This window comes from Tarenaya hassleriana, unplaced genomic scaffold, assembly GCF_000463585.1.
Source record: "Tarenaya hassleriana unplaced genomic scaffold, ASM46358v1 Cleome15, whole genome shotgun sequence".
NCBI lineage: Eukaryota > Viridiplantae > Streptophyta > Magnoliopsida > Brassicales > Cleomaceae > Tarenaya > Tarenaya hassleriana.
Window position 1 is genome coordinate 1484643 of NW_010964923.1, and position 27271 is coordinate 1511913.

The 27271-nt window shown below is 36.3% G+C and overlaps 5 protein-coding genes across 5 annotated transcripts in view; 3 read left to right on the forward strand and 2 right to left on the reverse strand.

Moving 5' to 3' along the window:
- LOC104809107 (protein CONTINUOUS VASCULAR RING 1-like) lies at positions 1-2237 on the reverse strand. Its single transcript, XM_019202019.1, has 6 exons — positions 1751-2237; positions 1550-1659; positions 1212-1379; positions 1022-1119; positions 746-872; positions 1-359 (listed from the first exon to the last, which is right to left on the reverse strand). Exons 1-6 carry the CDS (start codon positions 1822-1824, stop codon positions 259-261), a joined length of 678 nt encoding a protein of 225 aa, XP_019057564.1. The 5' UTR covers positions 1825-2237; the 3' UTR covers positions 1-258.
- Positions 2238-14969: 12732 nt separating this feature from the next.
- On the forward strand, positions 14970-18840 carry LOC104808771 (B3 domain-containing transcription factor ABI3-like). The gene is given in 7 exon segments (XM_010534565.2): positions 14970-17271; positions 17274-17305; positions 17455-17547; positions 17724-17824; positions 17944-17990; positions 18107-18183; positions 18297-18840. Coding segments are annotated over 7 exon segments (2274 nt in total). The 5' UTR covers positions 14970-15506; the 3' UTR covers positions 18456-18840.
- Positions 18841-21077: 2237 nt separating this feature from the next.
- On the forward strand, positions 21078-22605 carry LOC104808772. The gene is made up of 4 exons (XM_010534566.2): positions 21078-21391; positions 21806-21867; positions 21965-22069; positions 22284-22605. Exons 1-4 carry the CDS (start codon positions 21163-21165, stop codon positions 22425-22427), a joined length of 540 nt encoding a protein of 179 aa, XP_010532868.1. The 5' UTR covers positions 21078-21162; the 3' UTR covers positions 22428-22605.
- Positions 22606-23668: 1063 nt separating this feature from the next.
- Positions 23669-26050, forward strand: LOC104808773 (putative kinase-like protein TMKL1). Its single transcript, XM_010534567.2, has 2 exons — positions 23669-25134; positions 25353-26050. The coding sequence occupies exons 1-2, from the start codon at positions 23736-23738 to the stop codon at positions 25991-25993; spliced, it is 2040 nt and encodes a 679-aa protein (XP_010532869.1). The 5' UTR covers positions 23669-23735; the 3' UTR covers positions 25994-26050.
- Positions 26051-26151: 101 nt separating this feature from the next.
- Positions 26152-27271, reverse strand: part of LOC104808774 (putative pectate lyase 14) — a 3793-nt gene continuing 2673 nt past the window's right edge. The window contains exons 6-7 of the mRNA XM_010534568.1: positions 26987-27127; positions 26152-26639 (exon numbers count right to left, since the gene is read on the reverse strand). Coding sequence (XP_010532870.1) covers positions 26418-26639; positions 26987-27127 — 363 coding nt within the window. The 3' untranslated portion in view covers positions 26152-26417. The remainder of the gene's footprint in view (positions 26640-26986; positions 27128-27271) is intronic.

Below are 27271 nucleotides of genomic sequence, written 5' to 3' on the forward strand. Positions count from 1 at the left end.
TACACATAAATATTGCATTTTCGGCTAATTATGGATGGAAACAAAAATCTATATTTTACATTCTAGACACGAACTATGTTACAAAGCCGGGGGACAAAACACACTTCCATCGTCTGACAGCTAAACTCGGAAGATCAAACTGGAAGAAAATTTATATTTCAAAACAGACAACTGAAAATCAAAATGAAGCAAGGACACAAAAAAGAGAAGAGATTCCATTTCTATGAATCTGAAGATTCTGCAGAAGCTTGACTTTGATCAGTTTCTTTCCACTCTGCTTCTACTTCTATCTGGCGCTGCTCTCATATCAAGCGTCGACAGGATCTGCGGCATCGACATTCCTCCCGACACAACGATCTCTGCACATATACAAACATCATCAACATCGTTTTAACCCCAAGTTTATTTGGGATCGGCGGTAAGAATTCTTCGTTTCCACTCACTCACGATTTGAAGTTAAATCTTCCGAAATTTGCAACAATTTCAAACCGTTCCAACCCCTTTCTTTTCTCTTAACCTCCTATGTTTTTCACTTTTCTGACCGGAACATCTACCGGCTTACGTTATATCAGTCTGAGTTTTTACATAATCATGGAAAAGGCGTTTTCAATGAAGTATTTTTCGAGTTTTGAATGCAGTTATATCGGTCTGTTTCTTGTTTTTCACATCCATATCATCATCTCCAAGATTTTGATTCTTGAAACAGAAATAATTGCAGGAATGGTTCAATGGATAGGATCCTCACCGATTCCTTCCCGGACAGAGAGGTTTGGCCTGATGACATCCTTTGTATTGACAAGGAATATATCCCCAATGTAGAGGTGGTTCGTGGGAACATATACACAGCAAAGTTCCTCCTCGGCTGCATAATTCTGCAAAGGAAGATTATTTCAAGTTATATCGGAAATCGGGTTTCGAGGAAAAAAGGTTCCGGCACACTTATTTGCATAAAAAAATGCATCTTTGAGTTCCTTATGGTGCAGTTTCCATAGATGAACCGAGCCAAATGCCCTTTCCTGACCTGGAGAACAACGGTCGATGTGATAAACCCGATGGCGTATTCACCGATACGTGGATGCCTTATAATGGCGACTTCCTTGAATGCCTGTGTATTTTGATCTGGACATGTATGGTGAATTGGAACTCGGGTATGAGAGCAATGATCAAGAGTATCAAATTATGATGATATATATACACATAGTGAACGAGACCTGGCGATATGGCAGTGCTGATTTGCTTGGAGGCGTTATAAATGTGGCGAACAAATGGCATCCGCTTGATAAACCACTCTCCGAGGCTTAGAACCGAAGCCCCGAGCCACGAAGACATGAACACCCCGACCAAGAAGATGAATGTGATGGACGTGATAAAGCCAAGACCTAGAAAGCACAATAGAAAAACCAAAGTTACCAAAAGTTGTCCTGCATTGTCTTTCAACCATAGCACAGATACACCAACTGAGAATGTTTCCTCGAAAGATTAGAGATTGAATCTGCATGTGGGGAAGGAGAAATCAGATAGAAATGGAAGGAAAACAGGAAAAGCTTACCGAAAATCTCGATTCCTAGTTGGGCATATATCGGAGAGAAAAATCCATCCACGAAATGAATGAACCACCAAGTCACATAGAAAGTGATTGCCATTGGAAGCAGGATAACACTGCGGAGAGAGACTTAGAAGTCAGAATCTACTGCCCGAGACGAGATTCAAATTTTCGAACTATAAGATCAAGAAGAATGAAGAGATTTACCATCCAGTCATGAATTTCTTCGATGCCCAGCTTCTAATTAACTTGTAAAAGGTCTGCACATAAGATAAAATCATCAAAAACACATTGCAAAACACATATAGCTTCGATTCCGAAACATAAACCCAAGGCTAGAAACAAGCCAAACACAAGAATTTGACATGATAATTAGATTTGCGTGTTAACCCTATGGCTCAAATCCAACAATTCCATTGAACCATTTCAAAAAACTTCATGGGTCTTCAAGTAATCTACTGTAGTCGGTTAGTGTACAAGCAAAGATAGATCCTTGTTGCCAAAATCCCTGGTCAGATCGAATTAGCCGAGGAAAGCTAGGGCAAACAAAGTTCGAATTTGTGAAGCAAATGGCCGAAATTTGCAACCATCAGTTAACCCAAAAATCCAGCAATTGGCCAAGTGTCGAGGGATTCAGAGATAAACCCAACATATATCAATCGAAATCTTAGCCCAAATTCTCATCGAATTGCGAAACCACGAACGAATAGCTCTTAGGAGGAACGTCGAAACAAAAGGGCGTCCAACATTTTTTGCATATAACGAGAAATTTAAAAATAGGAAAATGAAAGCTCGAGGATTCACAATTAGATAATAACAAGATTAAAAAAACAATTAAACCAACCAGAGGGCTTCGCCGCAGCGCCGTCGACACTTTCTCCGGAATTAGCCACCGGAATCAGAAGCTCAAGATCTCTATCTCTGTTTGCCATCGCGATCGCCGGTTTCGCGTCGCCCATCCAAAGCCTCTCCAATGAAAATCGAAGCCCTTGAACTAATCAGAAAAAAAACGAAGAAGAAGAAGGGGAAGAACCGAAATCGAAGGAAATGTCGCCGATCAAGGAGTCAAAAGCTTCAATGGAGGAGAAGATCCCCCCAAAGCTGACTCTTCTCGGCGGCCGGAGAGAGAGAGAGAGTCTTTTTCCAGACTGTTTCGGTGACTTTGTTATTTTTCGAGGAAAATATTTAAATTTAAATATGTTTCAATGGGGGTGACGTCTCATTTGGTTCTGCAACAATAATTTAATTATTTTTTTTTTAAATTGACTGACCAATTGATTATTGAAATGTATAATAAAATTAATTTTAAATATAATGCAAATGGAACATAACCCAATAATAGATAATATAAAAAACAATGATCATAATTTTGTGTAAAAAAAACTAAAAAAAATAATCAAATCAAAACATATTTAGCATCCTACAAATATTTTTAAAAAAAAGGACAGAAGAAAGAGAACAAATCTATCAATCCTTTTGTGTTCCATTTTATTGTATTATTATTGGACAACTCCAACTCCAACAATTATGATCATTGAATCTCATTACGTTATGTATGTATATATATATATATATATGTGTGTATGGATGGATGGATGGAAACTGTAGTATAATTATTTATTAGGTTATATAATATATACTGATATGAAAATGGAAATAAGGTCGGACGGTCCAAAAACAGTAACAAATCATCTTGTGATGGATTGGCTGTAACTTATTCATAAGTTCCTTATAGCGCGTATTTGAAAGGTGATATTTTCTTACTGTTACTACAGTTAATATTTTGATATTATCAAAATCGCTAAATCACGTTATGAACCTTAGACGTTCAAGTTGTTTTCCGGATAATTTGAAGGAGAAACCTTGAACTATCCCATTTGGGGTGACCGAGTGGTCGTAACTCTGGTCGTGGAGTGTGGTTGGGGTGTCACCTATTTCGGAGATTCTGTATATATCTGAGCACTGCGTGGGGGAGCAGGGTGCAATTTGTACCGAAAGACTCTTTCCGGATCTAGGAAATTAGTTAATTAGGGCGATGCCATTGTCTAAATATCATCAAGAGCTGATGAAGACATACACTTAATATGATACCGGCCGTCTTAATTAAAAAAAAGTTTTTCAGAAACAAATCTCTTAAAAGAGTGGTTTCACCAGTAAAATTTCGTTCAACACCTTAAATTTGGATAATTCTACCGGTAAACCATAATGTATAACGGTCCCATCCTTAGTTCGAACCCTCGAGTTTGGGAAAGAACATTTACATGAACTTTTTATGTCTCTCTAACATTAGTCTAGAGATTTTTGTCCATAATATTCGATTATCTAAAAAAATTCTGTTCAACAGGAGGGATGCAACTCATAAGAAAAGGATTCCGGCAAAGAAGGCATGCGAGACCAAGAGACTAAATTTGAGAATTTTTTTCGGCTTTGCGATGGTGATACAGATTAAGATTATACATATGAACATCACATTTATTTGATAAAAAGATTAACAAAACTCACAACATATCCAAAATCATAGACCGTAAACAGTGTCTCCGACCAAAAGTACTACCGCACAAAAGAGGTGTCTGCGGGCAAAAAGCCTTCAACTTCCAGAAAGATATATGTCCCCAAAAAGAATTTTTTGTATCTCCTTGGGATCGAGTCGTTAATGGAAGCCATGGGAGGAGTCCGAGGTTCTGAGAAGTTACAGCAAAACGTTTTTCAGGACAAAAACTATACCTTAGTGACAGTGTTCACATCATGTTGGAAACGAGGATCGATCTAAAGGGTGTGAAAGATGGAGATATTGCGAGTGGAATCTGGGATTTGGGTTTCGGATTTTCTGATACTCGACTGAGGCAGAGAAATTCTATCTTGATCTTAGCAAATATTAGAGATCAAGATATTATAATTATCAAACTCGTAAAATGTGTCATTATAATTATCAAACTAATTTGTGTATTGACGTCGTCAATGTTTTTTGTTTTCTGTGATACCAATTAACAAGTTTAAAAATTATACTAGCACATTTTATAAGTTTTGTAAATAATTTATCAAATGAAAAGTTTAGAAATTATTTTTTTTATGGATTTTTCTCTTTTTCTATATATGTAACTCTGATGATAAAAAAGTTTGGAATAATGCAGTGTATGCACGCTGATTTCATGTTGTAATGAGAAATAATGATGATTAGTGCAGTAATGGTCTCAAACCCATTAGAGAATGATTGGTTAGAATATGGAATTTTAGGATTCTAAATAATAATAATAATAATCTATCTTATATTATCAACATTATTATTAATAATATTAAATGGGTGGAGGGTGGACTTGAGAAAAAGGGAAGGCAGTGCGGAAATCTCTCCCTAACTTGTGCAAAGCATCCAACCGCCCATTTTGTCTTTTATTTATTTATATATTTTCCACTTTGTTATAATGGACATTTTGCATCATATATCCACATATAGTCTTCCCTAAACCTAATCATATCTATACATGATCTTGCTTCTCTTTTAAGATACGATTTGTTTCTTCTTTTTTTTCCCCGAAACTAAATTAAATTTGGAGCATTATTAGTATAATTTGGTTTATATCCCACAACAAATTTAATTTCTCTTCATTTTTATATATAGATATGCTCGGCTTCAAAATTATACCCACCGATTAGGGAAAAAAAATCCAAATGAAATGACAACAAACTCAATTAGAGTCGATTTGTCCCCCCCCCCCCCCCCACATTACCATGCTAAGATATCAACATAATTTTGTGTTCTTTAATTATAGAATTGACACGTGGACTTGATTTGTATACGGTAGGACAAAATTATGTATACTATATAAAGATATAGTTTTTCAACATTTTTTGTTGTAGAATAAAATAACAAGGAGGGATTTTGGTATATAAAAAAAATAATGCATATATAAAGAAATCTTAAAAACCCAATATTTCTCTCTCTATATATATGATAAGTGCATAGTAATTAGGCCATAATCAAATTAAAGGGAAAAAGATTAACTAGTAGAGCACTAATTCAAGACAAAAGCCATGGCCGTGAAGTTCGTCTCCTTCTCCCTCGTCGTGTGCATCGCTATTCTCCTGATTCCTGCAGGTATTCTTCTAACACTTAAAAACCCGATTTTCTTATACTTGATTTGCCCTAATCAAGATTCATATCTTTCCACGTATATGTCAGAAATATATATATGCAAATCAATGGCAACCGTTATATATATACATATATACAAATCATTTCATAATCTCTTCTTTTTCGATTTATACCCATATGAAATCTTTTAGTTCGTTAACAAAAAAAAAAAACTTTTAGTTTCTATATGCAAACTAAACTAAGATCGAACTTTTCAAGTTATAACTAGGTTACATCAACACAAATTAGCATATAGTTTCCTTTTTTTCATCGAGAGATAATAGATTGGAAGCGGATACTCGAGACCGCGGGTTTTCGGATATTTTGTCTAGTGGATACATGGTCACCTATGACCCCGATGACGAGTGCGACATGGCTAACTAAGAACTCGATCCACGGGTTCAAATTTCGAGTTTTTTCAAACCCCGAAAAGATTATAGATACGCGGCCGCGGGTATCTATATTTGAATAAAATTAGGGTTATATGCTTTACTATTTCAACGTGTTTAATATCTAGATTTATTTTATGTAAATTTACAAATATACCATTAAAAATCAACGAGATTTCTAAAATTTTAATGGATTTGGATATTCATGATACCCGAATCTCGCGAGACCAAGATTGAAACATTGAATTCAAAAAACCGGTTAGGATGAAACATAGTCCGGGTACCCAAAAAATCCGGATACCAATCCCGGGTCGACCCCTATCCATAAACATTATATATCTAATATCTCTAAGTCATGTATATGTATGGATAATCTCCGTTTTCATCATTCACAAGGGAAAATCTCGGCGGCGGCGGCGGCGGGCAGTGGTCGGACCGGGAAGAGTGATCCAAAGGAATGGCTATACGTAGCGGGGGAATGTGCAAAGTTAAGACATTGTAACAAGTATTGTCTCTCCACTGGTTTCCCTTTGGGTGGGTTTTGTAAGAAATTAAGCCCTCAAGCCTCTTCCCTTTCTTGCGTTTGCAAATACACCTAATTGTCCTCTATTAGTTGAAGGACACAAAAAATCGTGTATGGGGAATTAATAATATATAATAGTAACGCATAGTTCATTTTTTTCCGTATTCTAAGAAACTCTACTTTTGATTTTAGTATCCAATTTATATTTAGTTAATTTGTTTACAAACATATTATTAAAATAACTGAAAATAGATTATAGCTCGAATTTAAATATTATTCGGTATCTATAAATGTTGAAAGTAGGATATCGACTGCTAAATCGGTGATATATATTTTTATATTGAAAACCCTTTTATTCCAATCTTCTTCTCTTCTACAAAATTCGTTAGAAAGAAGATAATTCCAATATATAAAAAAATATAAAATAAATTGTTTAAAAACATAAAATGTACAAGAAAATACGGGAGAGAGAAAAAAAGAAGCGCGGGCCTGGGATAATGGTCCCACAATTACAGCTGTAAAAATAGCAAAAACCACCCAAGGAGCCGAGTCAAACTTGCCACGTGTCATCATCACAATCATCTAACCTCTATACATTCTTAACACTCGCATTAGTAATTAATGACAAATTAACCACGTGATTAGCCACTAACTATGTTAATGTGTTAATGTCCCTATTCTTATATCAATTACTAGCCATAAACATTTAATATTCTGTAGATTTTGATTTAAGATTTTCCATATCCAACATTTTTTGCATATAACGAGAAATTTAAAAATAGGAAAATGAAAGCTCGAGGATTCACAATTAGATAATAACAAGATTAAAAAAACAATTAAACCAACCACGTATTTACAACCCATTCAGTTTGACCCGAATATAAAATAACCTATTTAAGACTAATTATTTTGATAATGTATATTAGGGCAGTTTTTCAGTGTTAATCGAAGTTATTTTTTCATATACTCTATTCACTTTTATTTCACGCATCAATATCTAATTCGGAAATCAATTGAAAAAAATGCTTATTTGTTTCGATGAATTCCACAACCAAATAAATTGCTTATAAGAAATATTACCAATAAATAAGATAATATTAACAAATTACATCCACTATATTTTTCCCGTTTTTTTTACATGATTTTTAAACATTTAATATATGGTGCTGTCTCAGATGTTAGCATGCTTCCACACCATCATACCACATGCACAGCGGTTGGATGTTAGATTCGCATGCATGCATACATACATACATACATACATATATACAAACGAGAAAATTGCAGAAATAACCCCAAATGTCGTTTCTTACTTCAAGGGATGACCTTTTAGGTTTAGGGTTTTTAAAAAAAAACTAAAACAACGAAAAGACTAATTTACCCTTAAAAAATTGAATACGTGGCAACCTTCTATATAGTGAAAAAAACTTCGAAAATTTTTTCTCTCACTTTTTCTAAAAATTCAAATCGCAAATTTTTTTTTCTTTTTCTCTCCAAAGATATTTCTTGGCGATTCTAACAAAAAATTTCTTAATTTTTATCTTACACTCAACATATTTCTCTACTATGACAAGATCCGACGTTCCAAGGTTGAAGAATTTGAGAATGCATGGAAAGTGTTCGATAAAAATCCTCAGAGAAAATTTGGCTCTTAACACATCATACTAGTCATATCGGTCAGACTTTGGTCATACCGATCAGATTTTGGTCAGAGATCACAATTTGGTTAGCCGGTCACACTTTGGGTGAAGATAACTTATGTTAAGAGATTTTTTTTATACATGGAATTAGATCACCAAAACGATAAAAAATATATTCTTATAACTCTTATACAACTCTTTGAATCGTTTAAAGTTAATTTAGACCTTTACTTTTCGTGTGAAAAATAGTCATACCGGTCACACTTTGATAAGACGGTCAGACATTGGTCATACAATCAGAATTTGGTCAGACAATCAAACTTATTGAAAATTGATGAATTTATCATTTTAAAAAAGTGTTAATATGGTATAATAATAATCTCATATAACAAATCGGTCAGACGGTCAAACTTTGGTCAAACCGATGATACTTTAGTGAGACAATCAGACGGTCAACCTTTGGTCATACCGATCATATCATCAGTCTAGTCATAAGGTTATACTGGTCAGACTAGTCATACTTTTTCAAAAATGATGAATTTACGAATTTAAAAATGTTGATCAAACATGTTCTTCTTATATAGAATTTTAGCTTATTAGGGTTTCACTTCGATTCGATTCGAAGGAACAATATCATTTAAGCTTACACTCGTCAAATTTTTCCTTTATAACGAGATATGGCACACCAAAGTTGAAGATTTTGAGAATGTATGGAAAGTGTTTGATGAAAATCCTGAGAGAAATTTTGGCTACCGAAATACCACACCGGTCAAACCGATCCGATTTTGCTCATGGTTTCAAGAACAATGATGTCATCAATAATGTAACTCCTTTCAAATAAGTCCTAAAGTACTAGTAGTGTTTGTATAATACATTAGATACAATTGACTTATGTTGAAAGATTTTTTTTTACACATGAAATTAGAACTCCAAAATGATGCAATATTATTTTTAGAACCCCTATACAACTTTTCAAATCGTTTAAATTTAATTTAAACCTTTCTTTTTCGTACCCAAATGGTCAGACGGTCATACGGTCAGACGGTCATACCATAGTCAGACGGTTAGACTTATTCGAAATTGCACAATTCATCGTTTTAAAAGTGTTAACATAGTGATAATTATATCATATCACAAATTGTTCAAGTTCAAACTCGGTCGTAACAATATGGATTGACAACATTTTTTGTTTGACAATGGAATTCATTCCAAAGAATAACTAAAGTACTAGTAGTGTTTGTGTAATACATAGGATACAATTGACTTATGTTGGAAGATATTTTTTTACACATGAAATTAGAACTCCAAAACGATGCAGTAGTATTTTTATAACCCCTATACAACTTTTCAAATCGTTTAAATTTAATTTAGACCTTTCTTTTTCGTACCCAAATGGTCAGACGGTCATACAATCAGACGGTCATACCTTGGTCAGACGGTCAGATTTGTTCGAAATTGCATAATTCATCGTTTTAAAAGTATTAACATAATAATAATCATATCATATCATAAATTTTTCAGGTTCAAATTTGTCGTAATAATATGGATTGACCACATTTTTTGTTTGACAATGTAACTCCTTTCAAAGAATACCTAAAGTACTAGTAGTGTTTGTATAATACATTGGATACAATTGACTTATGTTGGAAGATATTTTTTTACACATGAAATTAGAACTCCAAAACGATGCAGTAGTATTTTTATGACCCCTATACAACTTTTCAAATCATTTAAATTTAATTTAGACATTTCTTTTTCGTATCCAAATGGTCAGACGGTCATACGATCAGACGATCATACCTTGGTCAGACGGTCAGACTTGTTCGAAATTGCTTAATTCATCGTTTTAAAAGTATTAACATAATAATAATCATATCATATTACAAATTTTTCAGGTTCAAATCTGTCGTAGCAATATGGATTGACCACATTTTTTGTTTGACAATGTAACTCTTTCCAAAGAAGACCTAAAGTACTAGTAGTGTTTGTATAACACATTGGATACAATTGACTGGTCTTGGGAGATTTTTTTCCACGTGAAATTAGAACTCCAAAATGATGTAATAATATTCTTATAACCCCTATACACCTTTTTGAATTGTTTAAATTTAATTTATGCATTTTTTTCGTACCCAAATGGTCAGACGATCAAATGGTCATACGGTCATACCTTGGTCAGACGGTCAGACTTGTTTAAAATTGCATAATTCATCGTTTTAAAAATGTTAACATAGTAATAATCATATCATATAATAAATTTAATGAGTATGATCAGTTTGACCACTTTGATGATTATGACCAGTGTTACCAATTTTGTGAGAATAATCATTTTGACCAATTTGACAAGTATGACCAGTTAGAAGTACGACCAATTTGACCATTCTGACATATATGTATGACCAGTTTTCCAAATTCTTTCATTTTGATGAATTTTACATATTTAACGATTTCGATCAGTTAGAATAACTTGAATCATGGTATTGCTGATGAAATGCCCAAACTTAATATTGTTTTTCACAACAAATTTAATAACGTATTTTAGAAACAATATTTACCTATTATTTAGATTTGTATTTAATCGATGAAATGCTCAAACTTAATATTGTCTTTTCACAATAAATTAGCTGAAAAATAGATTGGAAGTAAAGAGTGTTGGAAGATTATAGAATGGACAAGAAGAGAGACTGTAGTTTGTTCCACACATGCGAATGGAGAGAGAGAGGTGGAAGAGGAGAGAGAGTTGAAATATTTTTTAAAATTAAAATATTAAATAAAAAAGGAAGGGTATTTTTAGAAGGATACAATTATAAGGTTATGAGATGATGTTAGTTTTTTTAAAAAAAGAAGGGAGGTCATACTATGAAGTAAAAATGACATTTAAAGTCATTTTTGCAATTCCCCGAATACAAACATATATATATATATATATATGGTGTATCTTTATTCTTCAACTGACAAAAAGTAAAGTGTATATATATGATGATGCAAATATAATTTGTTGATATATCTATCTTTTTTTTAATGAATATATATATCTTACCGAATATACAATAACAAGAAAATACCTCTCCATGGTCTATAATTTTTCTCGGGAAAGATCCTCTGTGTATATATACGACCTTATGTAAGTTTTGTTTGTAGTGATGTAATGAAAGAGCGAACATAGGATAACTAAATATTCTATATTTTATTTATACAAAATTATGAACTGTCTGTCACTAAATTTGATGACCTAGGGCACGAGGAAACGAGGAGCAAAATCCGACGTGGCGATTTCTCATTAGATAAGACGTCAGCGGAAGCAATGGGGAACCGGTCTGTCACAGAGACGAAAGCCTAATTCAAGGGGATAAGCTACGGCAAAGCATTGCCGCAAGACTCTGTGCAAAATTCCACGTGGCGTTACATTATGCGTTTCTATGTCTTTACATGCATTACACAAGATTCCTTCCACGTGTACGTCGATGATTGGATTATGCATGGTGTACATGCATGCTATGTATGGACATTATGTTTTTCGATTTTTTTCGGTATTTTAATTTTTTTTCCGTCTTGGCTCGAAGTGAGTCAAACCGATTCCTTTTCCACGGAACTAAAACAGATTAAAAAAAATTATATAAATTATCCCAAAATAAATATACCAGACACCAAAATTATAACATCCGAAAACCACGAAATTCAGAAAATTTTCCGCCATTTTTTATTCTTTGGCAGAATATTTTATTCCATTTTCCTTCTGAATGAGAATGAGATAAATGATTAGTATCATCGCCAAAATAAATAACGAAATCTTTTTTAAAATAAACTGGGGATGTGTTTAATTGGCCGAAGAATTTCAGACAGAAACATGACACGTGGCAGAATATTAACCCACTCCACCGCTTCAACCACGAATTACGACGAAAGTCTTGCAATCTTGACATGTGCAACCAATGGCCGTGTACTATTATTATTATTATTATTATTATTATTATTATTATTATTCGTGGTAATTTCGTGTGTGCATAAAAATGGAATTAGATTCTTGTTGATGTACTACCCGTACGACAAGCAATGTCTTTCTCCTCTAGCACTGCTCTAATCAGACACGAATTTTCGTGTTACAATTTACAAATACATATACTCCCTCCGAATAAATATTATTTTAGATAATCTTTTTTATTATTAAATATATATCGTTTTAGATTTTTTTACAGATGATTTTTAAGAAAATTTACAATTGTATCCTTAATTATAAATATAATTACGGTGTATACATATATGTGTGACTTTTTTTTGTATATTTTCTTAGAAATGGAGTATTTATTAAAAAACGGAGAGAGATGCTACATATTCCATATATGTGTTTGACCTTTTGACGATTTTTAGGCCGTAATTTGTATTTGAGCTAAAACATCGAAAAGAGGAACAATAAATTAAAATCTTTAAATATCAATTAATATTGTGATATTTTTGCATGAAAGCGCTTTTTTGGTCAAACGAATGACGGTTGGGTCCTAATTCATTTTTATTTTTCCAAAAGCAAGTGGATTCAAATTAAAGACCATATGGAAGAAAGAATAATTAAAATATCTTAATACCGAATATTAATTATGTTATAAAATCTCGAAATTTATATGAATGAAAATATTTTTATTATAAAAAAAACAAAGGTGATTGAATTCATGGACCGCTATTTAACCCGGTAATTCCTCTACACGTAAGTGCAGGAATTCGATTCTTATCTCTACGTGTGCGGATTATCATTAATCTGTTATATATATATATATTAATATATATATATATATTACATATATTTTTATATAAAATAATATATATACACACACACATATACACAAACAATCACCTGCGAGAAAAATATAGTATATCATGACGAATATGTGGTTATAGTATATCGCTCTCTCGTAAACCAAATTAACTTGTTTAATTCGAAAAAAGGTATTTTCTAGCAAAAATAATGAAAAGAAAAAAATATTGTTTTCATTTTATTTGGCGTATGTGAAAATGACAAAAAGAATCTCAACTGATTTTGATAAGTGATTAAATAAAATGTCAGATTTTGTTACTTTCCCGACAATACATCCAAATCCAAAACAAAACAACAAGGTACTATGAACTTTCACCAACAACAAATTTCATGCCAACAATAGCCAAAAATCATTATGGACTCAATTCATTTCACTTTCTTCAAATTATATTTACGTATTAAAATTAACAAAAAAAACTTTTTTATTTGTTTTTAAACAATAAACAAAAATTTCCTATTATATTCATTTTTTTAATTATACGTATAATCATCATTCAAACCATGGTTTCAACGTCTAGTCACCATTGATTTCACACTAGAAAATTCATATAAGTCTCTCAAAATCCAGAGCAGATATAATTCAAAATTGATTAAAAAAACATATTTTTACAAAGAAATTGAAATTAGACGGAGATATATTTGTTAAAAGCCACCGCTTGGTTTCACCATTCAACGTCGAGCGTATGGCGCGTGGGCACAAACACCACTGCCCCCTTCGCATACAAGGCACGAACGCTCTCTCTCTCTTCTTTTATCTGCTAACAAAAAAACTATATATTATATAATCAAAATGGAAATATATATTCTTATAAATTGATCCGAGTTTTACGCGGTTGAGCACTGAAGTTGTTCTAAAGGGAAAAATCAACGTCATCGCTACACGCACTTGATGGTAAAACCACAAAATAATTAAATTGGATTATTTTCGTAATTAAAAATCTCATTTTTTGGGATTTTAGTATGGTAGGAAGTGTAGACTGTATTGTAACATTTTTAATTTTACAACATAAAATTCGATCTATTGACAAATGGGGATATATATATTTATATATCCTTTTTTTACTCGTATCAATTGATATATCCTTCTTCTTCTTTTTTAAAAAAAAACTTTGAATGCATACAGGAAGTAAGCTAAATCAAGGTTTTCTGTTGGGTGAGTGACAATTAAATCACTAGTTTCCAAATTCAATGTTAAAAATAGAAAAAATGTATTAAAATTGTTTAAAAAAAATGTCTTTTATGGTTTCCAAAGTCATTTTGAACATTAATTAGTAGTATTTATACCCTTTTCTCATATTAGGGTTGATACTTTTTTTTAAAAAAAAAATTAGAACCTCGTTTTAAATGTTTTTCTTACAGTTAATGGGTTCCTCAAAATGGTTAGTTTTCAAAATTTTAAAAAACAACCAAAAATCCTCAATAAGTTATAATTCTCCAAATTTTCTTTTAATCTTTCACTAAATCCCAGTAATTTTCTACCATTTTTCTGTATTTTTAAGACTTTCTATATAAATGGTTCAGAGGAAATTTAAATGCTCTTTTGTCTTCTTTGAAAATTCAAAACGTAGAAAGACTGTTACATCTCTTTTTCTTAAAACTCTTGTCTCTCTCCTTTTGCTTTTCATCGAATTAATTGAAACAGAAAAAAAAAACCCTAAACCAATTTTGAACTTATCTCCAGAAACTAGGGTTTCAATTACATTATATTATAGCAGTTTATTTTCTTTCTTAAAAAAATTAACAAATAAAAAACTGACATCGTGGAACAAACTGGAACACACGGGGTTTCTCTCGGGGTTTTCCCACTCATTTTAACCATTTAATGATGTAATTCATCGTTACACGTATATATATTAATTACTGTAGTTTCCATAATATTATTTTTAAAAAGTAAAACAAAGAAACTCATCGTATATATCACCCTCCTCCGATCAAAACAGACGGTTTTCATATCGGCCGTCTTCTTCGGTTCTTCCTCTTTAGCCAAATCCTCCATAGATACAAAAAAAAAAAGACCCATAAAAAAAAAGATCTTTGCTTTTAGATCCATGCAAGGGATTTTTTGGACCAAATGATTGGTTTTCGATAGATGAAGATCTTGTGATGTTGATGGGAGTGACTTTGATCGGATTTCTTCGTGTTACATATATATAGATCCTCTTTTTTGATCCTGGAGATTATATATATATAGTGCATATATATAGAAGTACATATATATGCATATGGTGCATATATATATAGAAGCGGCCCAGATGGTTTTATGTTGTTTCTGTGTACTGTTGAGTTGAGTTTGGGGATTAGATTTTATATATCCAAGTTGGGGTTCTCCCTTTTATTGCTTCCTGACTCGCATACAAACCCTATCTGTCCGTACAAAGCACCACACAAAACCCTAACTCTCTCCCTCCATAAAAATCAAAGCTTTTCATCTCATTCCGATATATTTCCACGGAGTACGTACGTACATACACCGATATGAAGCACCTGTATGAGGCGGAGCAAGGCGGAGATCTGGCGGAGGACTGCGGCGGAATACTCGCCGGAGAAACTGCCGATAACGACGTTATGATAGAGGATGTCGTCGATGTTGATGTCGGGGGAGAGATCTGGCTCGGTGAAGATGATCAAGACCATGACCATCATCATCATCATCATCATCATCATCATCATGTTCAAGAAGACGACGATTTGCTTGTTCAGGATTCGTCCATCTTCTACGAAGATCTTCCGTCACTGCCGGATTTTCCATGCATGTCGTCGTCTTCCTCTTCTTCGACGTCTCCGGCTCCCGTCAACACAATCCTCTCCTCGGCTTCTTCGAAATCTTCGGCTTCTTCCTCGTCGTCGGCCGCATCCTGGGCGATATTGAAATCGGACGGTGAGGATCCTCCGAATCAGAATCAGAATAATTCAGCGGCGGATGCATCGGTCGGAGCAGCGGTTGCGTTACAGTCTACGGCGTCGATGGAGATTCCGGCGCAAAACCAAGGCGTTACGGACGACGTCGAGTGTACCATCGACATGATGGAGACGTTTGGTTACATGGATCTGCTCGACAGCAACGATTTCTTCGACACATCGGCCATTTTTAACCACGACGAAGCCACACCTCCAGCTGGAAACCCTAGTTTGGTCGGCCCACAAACCCTAGAGGACAGAGAACTCGATGTTCCTCTTCCTGAACAAGAGGGTTTCTCGTTGATGCAAAATAATGAAGAGATGGGGCTGAATCTGTCGTTGGAACAAGACGAGGATCTCGCGTCTGTGTTCTTGGAGTGGCTGAAGAACAACAAAGAGACTGTGTCGGCTGAGGATTTGAGGAAAGTTAAGATAAAGAAAGCGACCATCGAGTCAGCGGCCAGACGACTCGGCGGCGGAAAGGAAGCGATGAAGCAGCTGTTGAAGCTTATTCTTGAATGGGTCCAAACAAATCATCTGCAGAAAAGGCGCAACAATTGCAGCAACAGCGCAACTCTCTCTTATCAAACGCAGCCGCAAACGCCACCGCAGATGCAACCGCAGCAGCCGTTCCACGAGCCGTACTACTATCAAAACCCTAACCCTAGTGTTTTAATCCCACCGCAAGATCCGGTTCCAACCCCATGTTTCCCTCATAATCAGTCTCAACCATGGATCCCTCCTCCGAATCCGAATCCGGGATTCGTCTCCGATTACGGATACATGCCCTCTCCGGCGTTTCCCGGCGGAGCTCCTCCGCCGAGTTATCTTCCTCCGCCGCAGCCGCAGCCGCAGCCGCAGCCACAACCGGACTACCATCACTTACTCGAACCCACAACGTCATGGGCCGCTCCCCAGCCGCAGCCGCTACCGACAAACCAGTTCCCGATGACGAACGCGCAGTTCAACCCGTACCCGGACCATGGCTTCGCTGGATATGTGCCCAATCCGTACTCGTATCCGTACATGCATGGACAAGTAGTGGGAGACCAGAGATTGCTCCGGTTGTGTTCTTCGGCGACAAAGGAGGCGAGGAAGAAGCGGATGGCGAGACAGAGGAGGTTCTTGTCTCACCACCACCGGCACGGTAACAACGCCAACAATGGCAGCCAGCAAAACATGAACCAGAACCAGTTCGGTGAACATGCAAGAGCTGGAGAGACATGCACGATGGTTGGGGCTGCTCCTCCGCTTAACGCCGCCACGGCTGGTGGCTGGATGTATTGGCCTAACATTCCGGCGGTGGAGTCCCAAGCCTCGGCAGCGGAGAGAGGGGGGTCCGCCGCCGCCATCAGGTGGTGTCAGATCGCCGGCAGGTACATATATAAGTGTATATGTATATGTATAGGCGTGTTTTGTTTTCCTTTATTAGCTCAAGTTTGTATTGGTTTGGACCCGGCATTGTAATTTAAAACATAGTTATGGTAATGATTTGATGTTTTTGGGGGGTTTTAAATTTTGTCAGGGTTGGAAACCGGAGAAGAATTTGCGGTTTCTATTGCAGAAAGTGTTGAAGCAAAGCGACGTGGGCAACCTCGGAAGAATCGTGTTACCAAAAGTAAACCCACTTTTTTTAAAAAAAAAAAAATTATTCCATTCTCTTGGTGTATAATAAATATATATGATACAGTTTTCTGAGGTGTAACAAAAGATTTCGACAATTTTCATCGTTAGGGTTTTGTTTTCGCATTTTAATTGATTTGATTTATAATTTATAATTTGTTTGAATCACAGAAAGAGGCAGAAACCCACTTGCCGGAGCTAGAGGCAAGAGACGGCATTTCCATAGCCATGGAAGACATCGGAACCTCTCGTGTTTGGAACATGCGCTACAGGTAAATTTACTTTTTATTTTTATTTTTTACTTTTCACTTTCTTGAGAATTTGGAATCCAATTTCGATAATTGGTCCCTTATTTCCATTTTATTTAATTAATCCAAAATGGGATATGCAGGTTTTGGCCCAACAACAAAAGCAGAATGTATCTCCTCGAGAACACCGGTAAGATGTCGAAAAACCCATCATCAAACCATTTATTCATTTAATTTTTTTGATAAATTCATTTAAATTCTTACCGTCAAAATTAATGTATTTTATTTTATTTTTGTGCTTTGTAGGTGATTTTGTGAAAACCAATGGACTCCGAGAAGGAGATTTCATAGTCATATATTCGGACATCAAGTGTGGAAAATACGTAAGCTTTGTCGTTAATCACTTCTACTATATATATTCTTAATTCCAATTTCATTTGTGGTGTATACCATATGGTTTTTTAATTCCACGTATATATATGTGTGTAATCAACAGTTGATACGTGGGGTGAAAGTGAGGCAGCCGCCGGCGCCGAAGCCGGAGACCACGCCGTCGGCGAGGAGGCAAAGCAAATCGCAGAGAAACAACAACAACAATAATAACTCTCCTTCCGCTAATGCAGTGGCTGCATCAGCCTCTCAGCCGGCTAAATGAAACGTAGATTATGAACCAAGAAAAGAAGATAAGTAGAGAGAGAGAGAGAGAGAGAGAGAGAGAGAGAATGGTGGACGTACGTGGGATTGCCACTTCTCATGCATGCATGGGATCCCGTTGCCAAATGGGTGGTCGCGGTCAAAAAGCCAGTCTTTCTCGAGGTGTGCGTTTTTTTTTAATTTTCTCTGGATATTGATCGTGGAATCTGTTATATTTCGTGTTAGTTTTCCGAGTTTTGTAGATAATTAAATTCTAGAGAAGGTGGCTGGTTGTGTGTATCTTATAAGAAGAGATTATATTATATAGTTTTTGTTGTAACGGGTTGAATGGTGTTGTGGATTCGGCTCATATATATGTTTTGTATGGTTTACCACCTTTTTGTTGATGTTTATATAATGTACTTAACGAATTGTCCTTGTGTGTAATAATAAGTAGTTGTTAATTACCAATATTTTCATCGTATCCAAACGGCATTTAACCCAAGCAAGAAAAGTTCGAACTTGGTCAGATTTTAGGGGTGGGTGCGGATACGTAAGATCCATGAGTTTTTGGGCACGGAAGATGGGTACGGCGAAGTAAAAAATCCGGACTGTGGGTTATCCGCGAATACCGGATATGAATAAAAGAACGTTTGTATCTTTGATATTTGAATGTATTTACCAATGATATCTAAATATGTTAAATAAAATCACCAAAATATCTACGAAATCAACAAAAATCGATGTTTTTTTTTTAAAGATTTTGACGGGTTTAAGGTGCCTTTGGATAATTGAATTAAGAGACCGATACCCAAATCATGGGTATTTAGATTTCACGAAAACGAAAAATGAGATAATATTTTTTCAAAACATGCAAAGAGGAAGACGAGAGCAGGTAATTTAAAAATGATAGGAGTGTAAAACGAGCCACGGATCGCGGGCTAGTTCACAAGTCGGTCCATATTTTTATGAGCCGGACTAGTTCACGGGCCAGAAAAAAAATATATATTTTTTTTAAAATTTTAATATTTTTGTATATTTTAAAATATTTTTAAAATTAGTTTAAAATGTTTTTTAGTATTAAAATTTTATTTTAAAAATTTATATATTTGGTTAGTGGACTAAAACGATATGAATTAGGATGATATATTTTTGGCTCGTTAAAAAATGAGTTGGGTTAGGTTGAGTTAAAAAATTTTCAGATCGGAACGAAACGGGCTGGGTTGGACCGGACCAGCCCATTTTATTCCTCTAAAAGATTAGGACACCCGACGCATAGCCGTCCTAAATCAGAATATATATATTTTTTAAACGGACGATAATTTTTTTTAGGTAATCGGAAGTTTTGGATCGAGACCCAGACTAATTTCGAGGTTGGGAGTAAGATGGCTGATTGGAATTATGATCTCCTCTTCAACTTAAGATTCGAACTCGGGACAGAACAAACGTTTTGTGTCTATATTTTATCGATTGAACTATCCAAGTTGGGTAAAACGAATGATAATTGGTATAAACATGTTTGTTCTCGAGCTTATTACATCGACGAAGTCTCTCATTTCTCATCAAGTGTCGTGTTTGGAGAGTTCACACATATACAAAGCGGAAAGCTGTTGCGGTTTTTGTCTATGTTGGGGAGTTTCGTATCGAAGATAGAAGTCGTTCGATACAAAATTTAACGTTATGAGCAATGATACATTTATAGGACATTATATCAAAAATACACTTACTTTACTATTCTTACTTCAACATATACCATTCTCCGGCTGTGACCATGTGATCCATATAACCCAAAATATAGTGTGGTCACATTTTGATTTTATTGTTTATAACATTAAATTTTTGTTGATCTCACTTATTCATTATGTTCATATATTGTATATCTTATTAATTATTTGATTAAAACATTATAAATTTAACGTTATAAGCAATGAGATCGACATGTGACCACACTATATTTTGGGTCACATGGTCACAATTGGAAAATGATAAATGTTGAAGTAGAAATACCAAAGTAAGAGTATTTTTGATAATGCCCCATTCATAGTGACCCAAAAATATACAAATTTCTATGAAAATGTATCAGAAAACTCCTCTGGCAAATATATATATATATATATATTATGAACATTCATATGCCGATGTTGTTAAAAATTGAATTGTTATAACTGAGGATCGTTCAAGAAAAATATGACGTTCCAATTACGTAGCTTTGAAGAAAAATTCTGCTGAATAATACTCTTCGACTTCGAGTATAAAAAAATGGGAAAATTTCATGAAAATATCTCAAATTGTTCAAATGTAACACATAAATATCTTAATTTACAAATTAAAATATTCCAATTTAGAAATTTGTACCAAACAAATATAAATTTGGTATCTATTTAATACAAATCGACGTTGTTATCGATTAATAACGTCATCAACTTAATATTTCTATAGTATAAATTGATTAATTTGATCTATTTATTTAACAATTTAAAAATTGGGGTATTCATACGGTAGATTTGGATAAACTTGGGTATTTTTTTAAAAAATTTTCCTCAAAAAAATTGTTAACGTATAATGATATTTCTAATGGACCCAACCCATCCAATTACATGGTTCTCACTGGGCCATATTTACATTAGGACCATTGCTATCTCCCCTCCCCCATCTCTCTCTCTCTCTCTCTCTCTCTCTCTCTCTCTCTCCATTGTTCGAGTTTAAGCAGAATTCCAAGTCCTTATGCCATGGCTTCTTCCCTTTATGCTCTTAATTCTCTAAACCCTTCGTCTTCCATTCCAAAATTCAATCAAACGCTAACCCATATATCTAATTATCTGTATCTCTCACCATGTTCTGTCCTGAGGTTAAAGCATCGGCCTTTTCACAGTTCGGGAATCCGCTTTTCTCCCCTCGGGACTCGACGAGCTCGCTCGAGGACCGTCGTTTTGTCTGTGCAGTCCAATTTCATGAAAGGTTCGTCTTTCGACCCATCTGCTTGGTTCCATTCTACATTTCTTCCTACTTTTTTGTTGCTAGGTTCGTTTTCTCGAGCTTTTCTGATGTTGTAAATCGTCGTTTATTGTGAATTGATCGGTGGGGTTTGATTGGTGGTTCACGAAATTGATCAAATGGGTTTTCGAGAACTGCCCTAAAGCAAGAATTTTGGTGTTAGGGATGGTGACAATGGTTCAAGGTGTGAAATTGGTTTGGATTTATGATGAGAGGTTCTGAAATAGGTTGTTTGGTTGGTGGGAAACTGCGAGAAAACGTCCGAGAAAGTTTCCTCTTCTCTATTGAGGAGTGATTAGAGGATGAGGGTATGTGACTATTGTCATTAAGGTGCTCCTTTTGAATCGCAAATGTGTGATAATGGAGTTCATGAAACAGTTCTTAGAACAGCATGGAACATTGGAAGAGATGGAATTGAGGCTGGAACCAACCTTATACCTGTAAGATCATCTTCTTGTTTGAAATGTAATATTTGCCGGAAATCGAGACTAGGGTTTTGACTAGACTTGGTACCTGCTTCATCCTTGTGGTTTTCAGGAATCTGTACCGAGGCCCGTGGCCAGAGTTTCGGTAACAATTGCCGCTTCGATGGTTTCGTTGTTTGTTCTCAAGTCATTCCTGTCGACGGCTTTCTTCGTGTTGGTATGCCATCCATAAATCATTTCCCTATCTTCCTCCCTTAGGCAAAAAGTCGATAAACTTGTCGGTCAGAACTTTAGGGTTTCCACATTTCATGCTAGAAACTGACCGAGCCTCGAAGCAACTTAGGTTGTGCTGGTTTGGATTTAGAATTTACCCTAAACCCTAAAACCCTACCGGTAAAGGTTCTTCATATCTAAGCCCATTAATGTTGCAGGGTACAATGGGATTTGCATACTTTTTGTTCATAGCCCTAAACAAAGGTGATGGTCCGAGACCGGGAGGAGGAAGTAGTTCCGGTTCCGAGCCAATGGAAGATCCGCTTGATGAAGCAAGGAAAATCATGGACAAGTACAAGTAAACCACCTCCCCCCCTTTTCAAATGATCTGATTCTCATATGGTATTTTTAGGGTTGATTAAAAAATCTCCATTGTTATATATATATATATAGTTACATACATATTGTGAACTCTCCATGGATTGGATATCTGATTTACATAATCTAAGGGTTTCACTTGGATCTCCAGTAAAAGTTTTAGTCTTTACTTATAGAAACCGGTTTTGGAATCGGTACGATCAGTGTCCAATACTTTAACCAAACCGGTTTGGTTTGCCAATTGGGGAACATGGTTCAAGATTAGAAACCATTTTTGGGCCGAAAATCATGAAGGGTTTTGCGTGAGATTGATTTCGTGGATCATTCTCCGTACTTAGTGTTTTTGGGACAGGACAGGGCGTGGGATTGAAACAGTTGCATCTGTTGATAAAGATGTAACATTGTTGCCCATTTCTCAATCAATCACAGATTCTGATGTTTTTGTGTGTTTTGTTTTGCATGAATGAAATCTTTACAGAATGATGTTTGCTATTTTTGCACATGCATAATAAAAATGAAAATAGGGAAATTCCGGTAACAATATTTGAATTCTATAAAATGTGTCAAAAAAAATATATCAAAATTTTAATTTGATAAATAAATACACTGAAATGTGTCACAATAATATCAATTTTATATACGGTCTTTAATTATATTGTTGTTAATTTTAATCAAATGTTTTGAAATTGTTTCATATACGAATTTTAATATACCTTTTAATGTCGTCTGGAAACTTGACTTCGTCAGAGATTCTGCACCCTCACGATCTACCACCGTTGGTTTTGTCAATCGCGTGTCTGTCGTGACACGTGTACGGTTGAGATTCAAGGAACATCGAACATCCCATGAACCAGCCCTCAAAAGACTTGAAAAGATGATGCTTGTAGGCATCCTGTCACAGAAAAATAATTAAAAGTGAGACAAAGAAAAAAAAAAATTTTAAAAAAAGAATTTGATTAGAATAAAATCTCTGTAAACGAATGGTGAGCGTGCTGATAATTTAATCAATTAGGGTTTTATGAAAAAGGTAGCTTTATAAAATTAGGAGTAATCAGTGCACTTGAAGTCCTTTGTTGTTCCTCGATTTGTTATAGCCGTTGGATCGTCTTACTTTCTGATAAAAGACTCCAACTTTGGCAGATCCAACGGTGGAGATTCAATACAATCATAGCCGTTGAAATGTCTGACCGAAGAGCTTACAAAATGGTCAACACTCAACACCCTCTCCCTCTACAGCAAAAACCCAAAGCCTTCACCTTTCCCCTCTCTCTCTCGATCTCGAGCAGTTTTCCATGGCTGCGTTGAGATTTCTTCATGTTTGTTTCTTCCTTCTGATACTTTTCCATGGGTTTTCCTTAACTTTTGGTGTTGACACTTCATCTTCTTCCCCTGAATCATCGGATATGAAGATTCTCTTGGGAAAGATCAAGCCTTCACTACAAGGCAACAGCGACAATCTACTCTTGTCTTCATGGAACTCATCACTTCCTGTCTGTCAATGGAGAGGGGTAAAATGGTTATTTTCAGATGGGTCTCCGCTTCACTGTACGGACCTCTCTTCACCACAGTGGACCAACCTCTCTCTTTTCAAGGACACGTCTCTTCATCTTCTCTCTTTACAGCTCCCTTCTGCGAATCTCACTGGTTCAATCCCTCGGGAGATCGGTGAGTTCTCTATGCTTCAGAGCCTGTTCCTAAACATCAATTCCTTAACTGGGTCGGTCCCTCTCGAGCTTGGTTACACTTCTTCTCTGTCTGATGTTGATTTGAGCGGTAATACCCTAGCTGGGGTCTTGCCTCCATCGGTTTGGAACCTCTGTGATAAGCTTGTCAGCTTCAGGCTACATGGTAATTCGCTTTCTGGGACCTTGCCTGAACCTGCTTTGCCAGATTCTACTTGTGACAATCTGCAAGTTCTTGATTTGGGTGGTAATAAGTTCACCGGTGGTTTCCCTGAGTTTATAACCAGATTCAAAGGCCTAAAAGATCTTGATCTTTCGAGCAATGTGTTTGAGGGTCCTGTCCACGAGGGTTTGGCTGGATTGAAACTCGAAAGGCTCAACCTTTCACACAATAACTTCAGTGGGGTGTTGCCAAATTTTGGTGGATCAAAGTTTGGGGCGGAAGCTTTCCAAGGGAACAGCCCTAGCCTTTGTGGATTGCCTCTAAGACCCTGTCTTGGTTCCTCTAGGCTGAGCCCAGGCGGCATTGCTGGTCTTGTGATCGGTTTAATGACTGGGGCCGTGGTTGTAGCCTCGTTGTTGATAGGGTATATGCAGAACAAGAGAAGAAAGAACGAGATAGACAGTGAAGAAGACGATTTAGAAGAAGCAGAGGAGATTGAAAACAGTGATAAAGATGGTGGTGAAGGGAAATTGATTGTGTTCCATGGCGGAGAGCATCTGACACTGGAAGATGTACTGAATGCAACAGGGCAAGTGATGGAGAAGACAAGTTATGGTACTGTCTACAAGGCTAAGCTTAGTGATGGAGGGACGATTGCCTTGAGGCTCTTGAGAGAAGGTAGCTGCTGCAAGGACAGGAGTGCTTGCTTGCCTGTGATCAAGCAGCTGGGAAGGATTCGGCACGAGAATTTGGTTCCTTTGAGGGGTTTCTATGAGGGGAAGAGAGGAGAAAAACTCCTCATCTATGACTATCTTCCCACCCAAAGCCTCCATGATTTGTTACACGGTACATGTAACTTTTCATCCATCTTCTTTCCATTGATCTTTATACACAGCCATTGATAGTCCTTACCGTTGTTTATGCCACGATATCGGATGGAAAAGTCAGTAACTTTAGTGAGTTTATAGACAATCTCTGCTTGAGATGCTTGATTGAACTCTGTAAAAGTAAATTTTAGGGTTATGGTTCTTTGGCTAATTGTGTTTTCTTGGTCTCATTTGCAGAAAGTGCACCGGGAAAACCGGCTTTGAACTGGGCTCGGAGACACAAGATCGTGCTGGGAATAGCTCGAGGGCTTGCGTACCTTCACACGGGACAAGAAGTACCCATCATCCATGGGAATGTCAGATCGAAAAACGTGCTTGTGGATGACTTTTTCTTTGCCAGGATCACCGAGTTTGGTCTGGACAAGTTGATGGTACCGTCTATAGCCGACGACATAATCTCACAGGCGAAATCCGATGGGTACAAAGCACCCGAGCTCCACAAGATGAAGAAATGCAACCCGAGAACCGATGTCTTTGCGTTCGGCATCCTTTTGCTGGAGATTCTGATGGGGAAAAAGCCGGGGAAAGGCACGAGGAATGTTGAGTTTATGGATTTACCTGCACTGGTTAAAGTTGCAGTGTTGGAGGAAACAACAATGGAGCTTTTTGACATGGAGGTGTTGAAAGGGATAAGGAGTCCATTGGAAGAGGGTCTGGTTCAGGCATTGAAGCTTGCAATGGGTTGCTGTGCTCCAGTACCGTCAGTTAGACCGACCATGGACGAGGTTGTCAGACAGTTGGAGGAGAACAGGCCGAGGAATCGGTCTGCTCTGTACAGCCCTACCGAGACCAGGAGCGAAGCAGAAACTCCGTTCTGAGGCTAAGTTTTCTGTCTGGTACCGGGTTTTTTTCTGCTTGTTCTATGCATGTATTCCCTCACCTGAATCTCGTTTTTCTTTGCTGTGATCGCTGTAATGGAAGCAGTTCAAACCAAAACCTAATCTTGAATCGAGAAAAGGGCAAAGAGTAGAGTGAATTCAAAGTAAATAGAGGCGTTAGATTGATAGAAGAATGTGTATTTTACATGGTACTATACTACAAATTTTGCAGGCTGAAACAACACTACGGCTCTAGGTGTGGCCGAGGTCGATACATGTATGAAAATGGAAGAGTGAAAAACCCGAACAAGAGAAACATATAAACCGTAAAACAGGGTTTTGAAGAACGAGTTCTGTTTCTTCATCGTTTCCCTGTATCGTTCTTCAACTGTATATGTCGTGTATCGGAATCATGCATTTTGTATTAACAGCGGCTACCAATTCTGCACTTGAGGGCACCAGAGCTGTAAGTAAGGGTACCTATAAGGGAAGATGACTTGGCCGCTAAGCTCGATGCCCTTGCATAGTTTGCGGAAGCTCTGGATCCGGATGAAGTGAAGTAGGCGCCGTTGAGCATAAGGTCTCCCTGTGATCTCCAGTTCCATTGCTTCCATTCTCCTTTTCCCGCTCCGACCCTCTTTGTCACCTGCCAATATAGTTTCCACATATGTCATTTTCGATCTAGATTCTGCCTCGTCATGCCACTTTTGTATCGCAAAGAAAGAAAGCATTGAAATAAAGAACACGAGTGATGAAGTGAAATTCTCGAGTTGAGGAAGTTGGAGCTAATCTAGGAAAATTGGAGCTGATTGGAGTTAACCTTCCCAATTTAGTTCCAACATCCTCAACTCGATAACTTCACTTTATCACTTGTGTTCTTTATTCCAACAGAAAGGGCATATGTCTAACGAGTATCGAGCTAGGAGGTTTTAAACTGTTTCAGGACACTGGAGAAAGAACTCGTCACCTTAGATACAAGAATTCATTGCATACCTCTTTAGCAAAACGATTTGCTGGGGCAAGGAATCGATTGCCTTGGCTGTTGACAGTAGGGTTAGCACTCCCGCCAATCGCATACATAACCCAATGGGTGTAATCATTGTTCACAACATGGAAATACCCGTGCCTACACCTTAAACATCGTAAAAACAAGAATGATTTAAACTACAAGAATCGCTACGGAACCAAGATGATGACCAACAGAAGAAACCGAAAGGAAAAGCATGAAGCCTAGAAAGGTATGAAAGGAAATGAAGAAAATATTAAGTACCTCGGCAT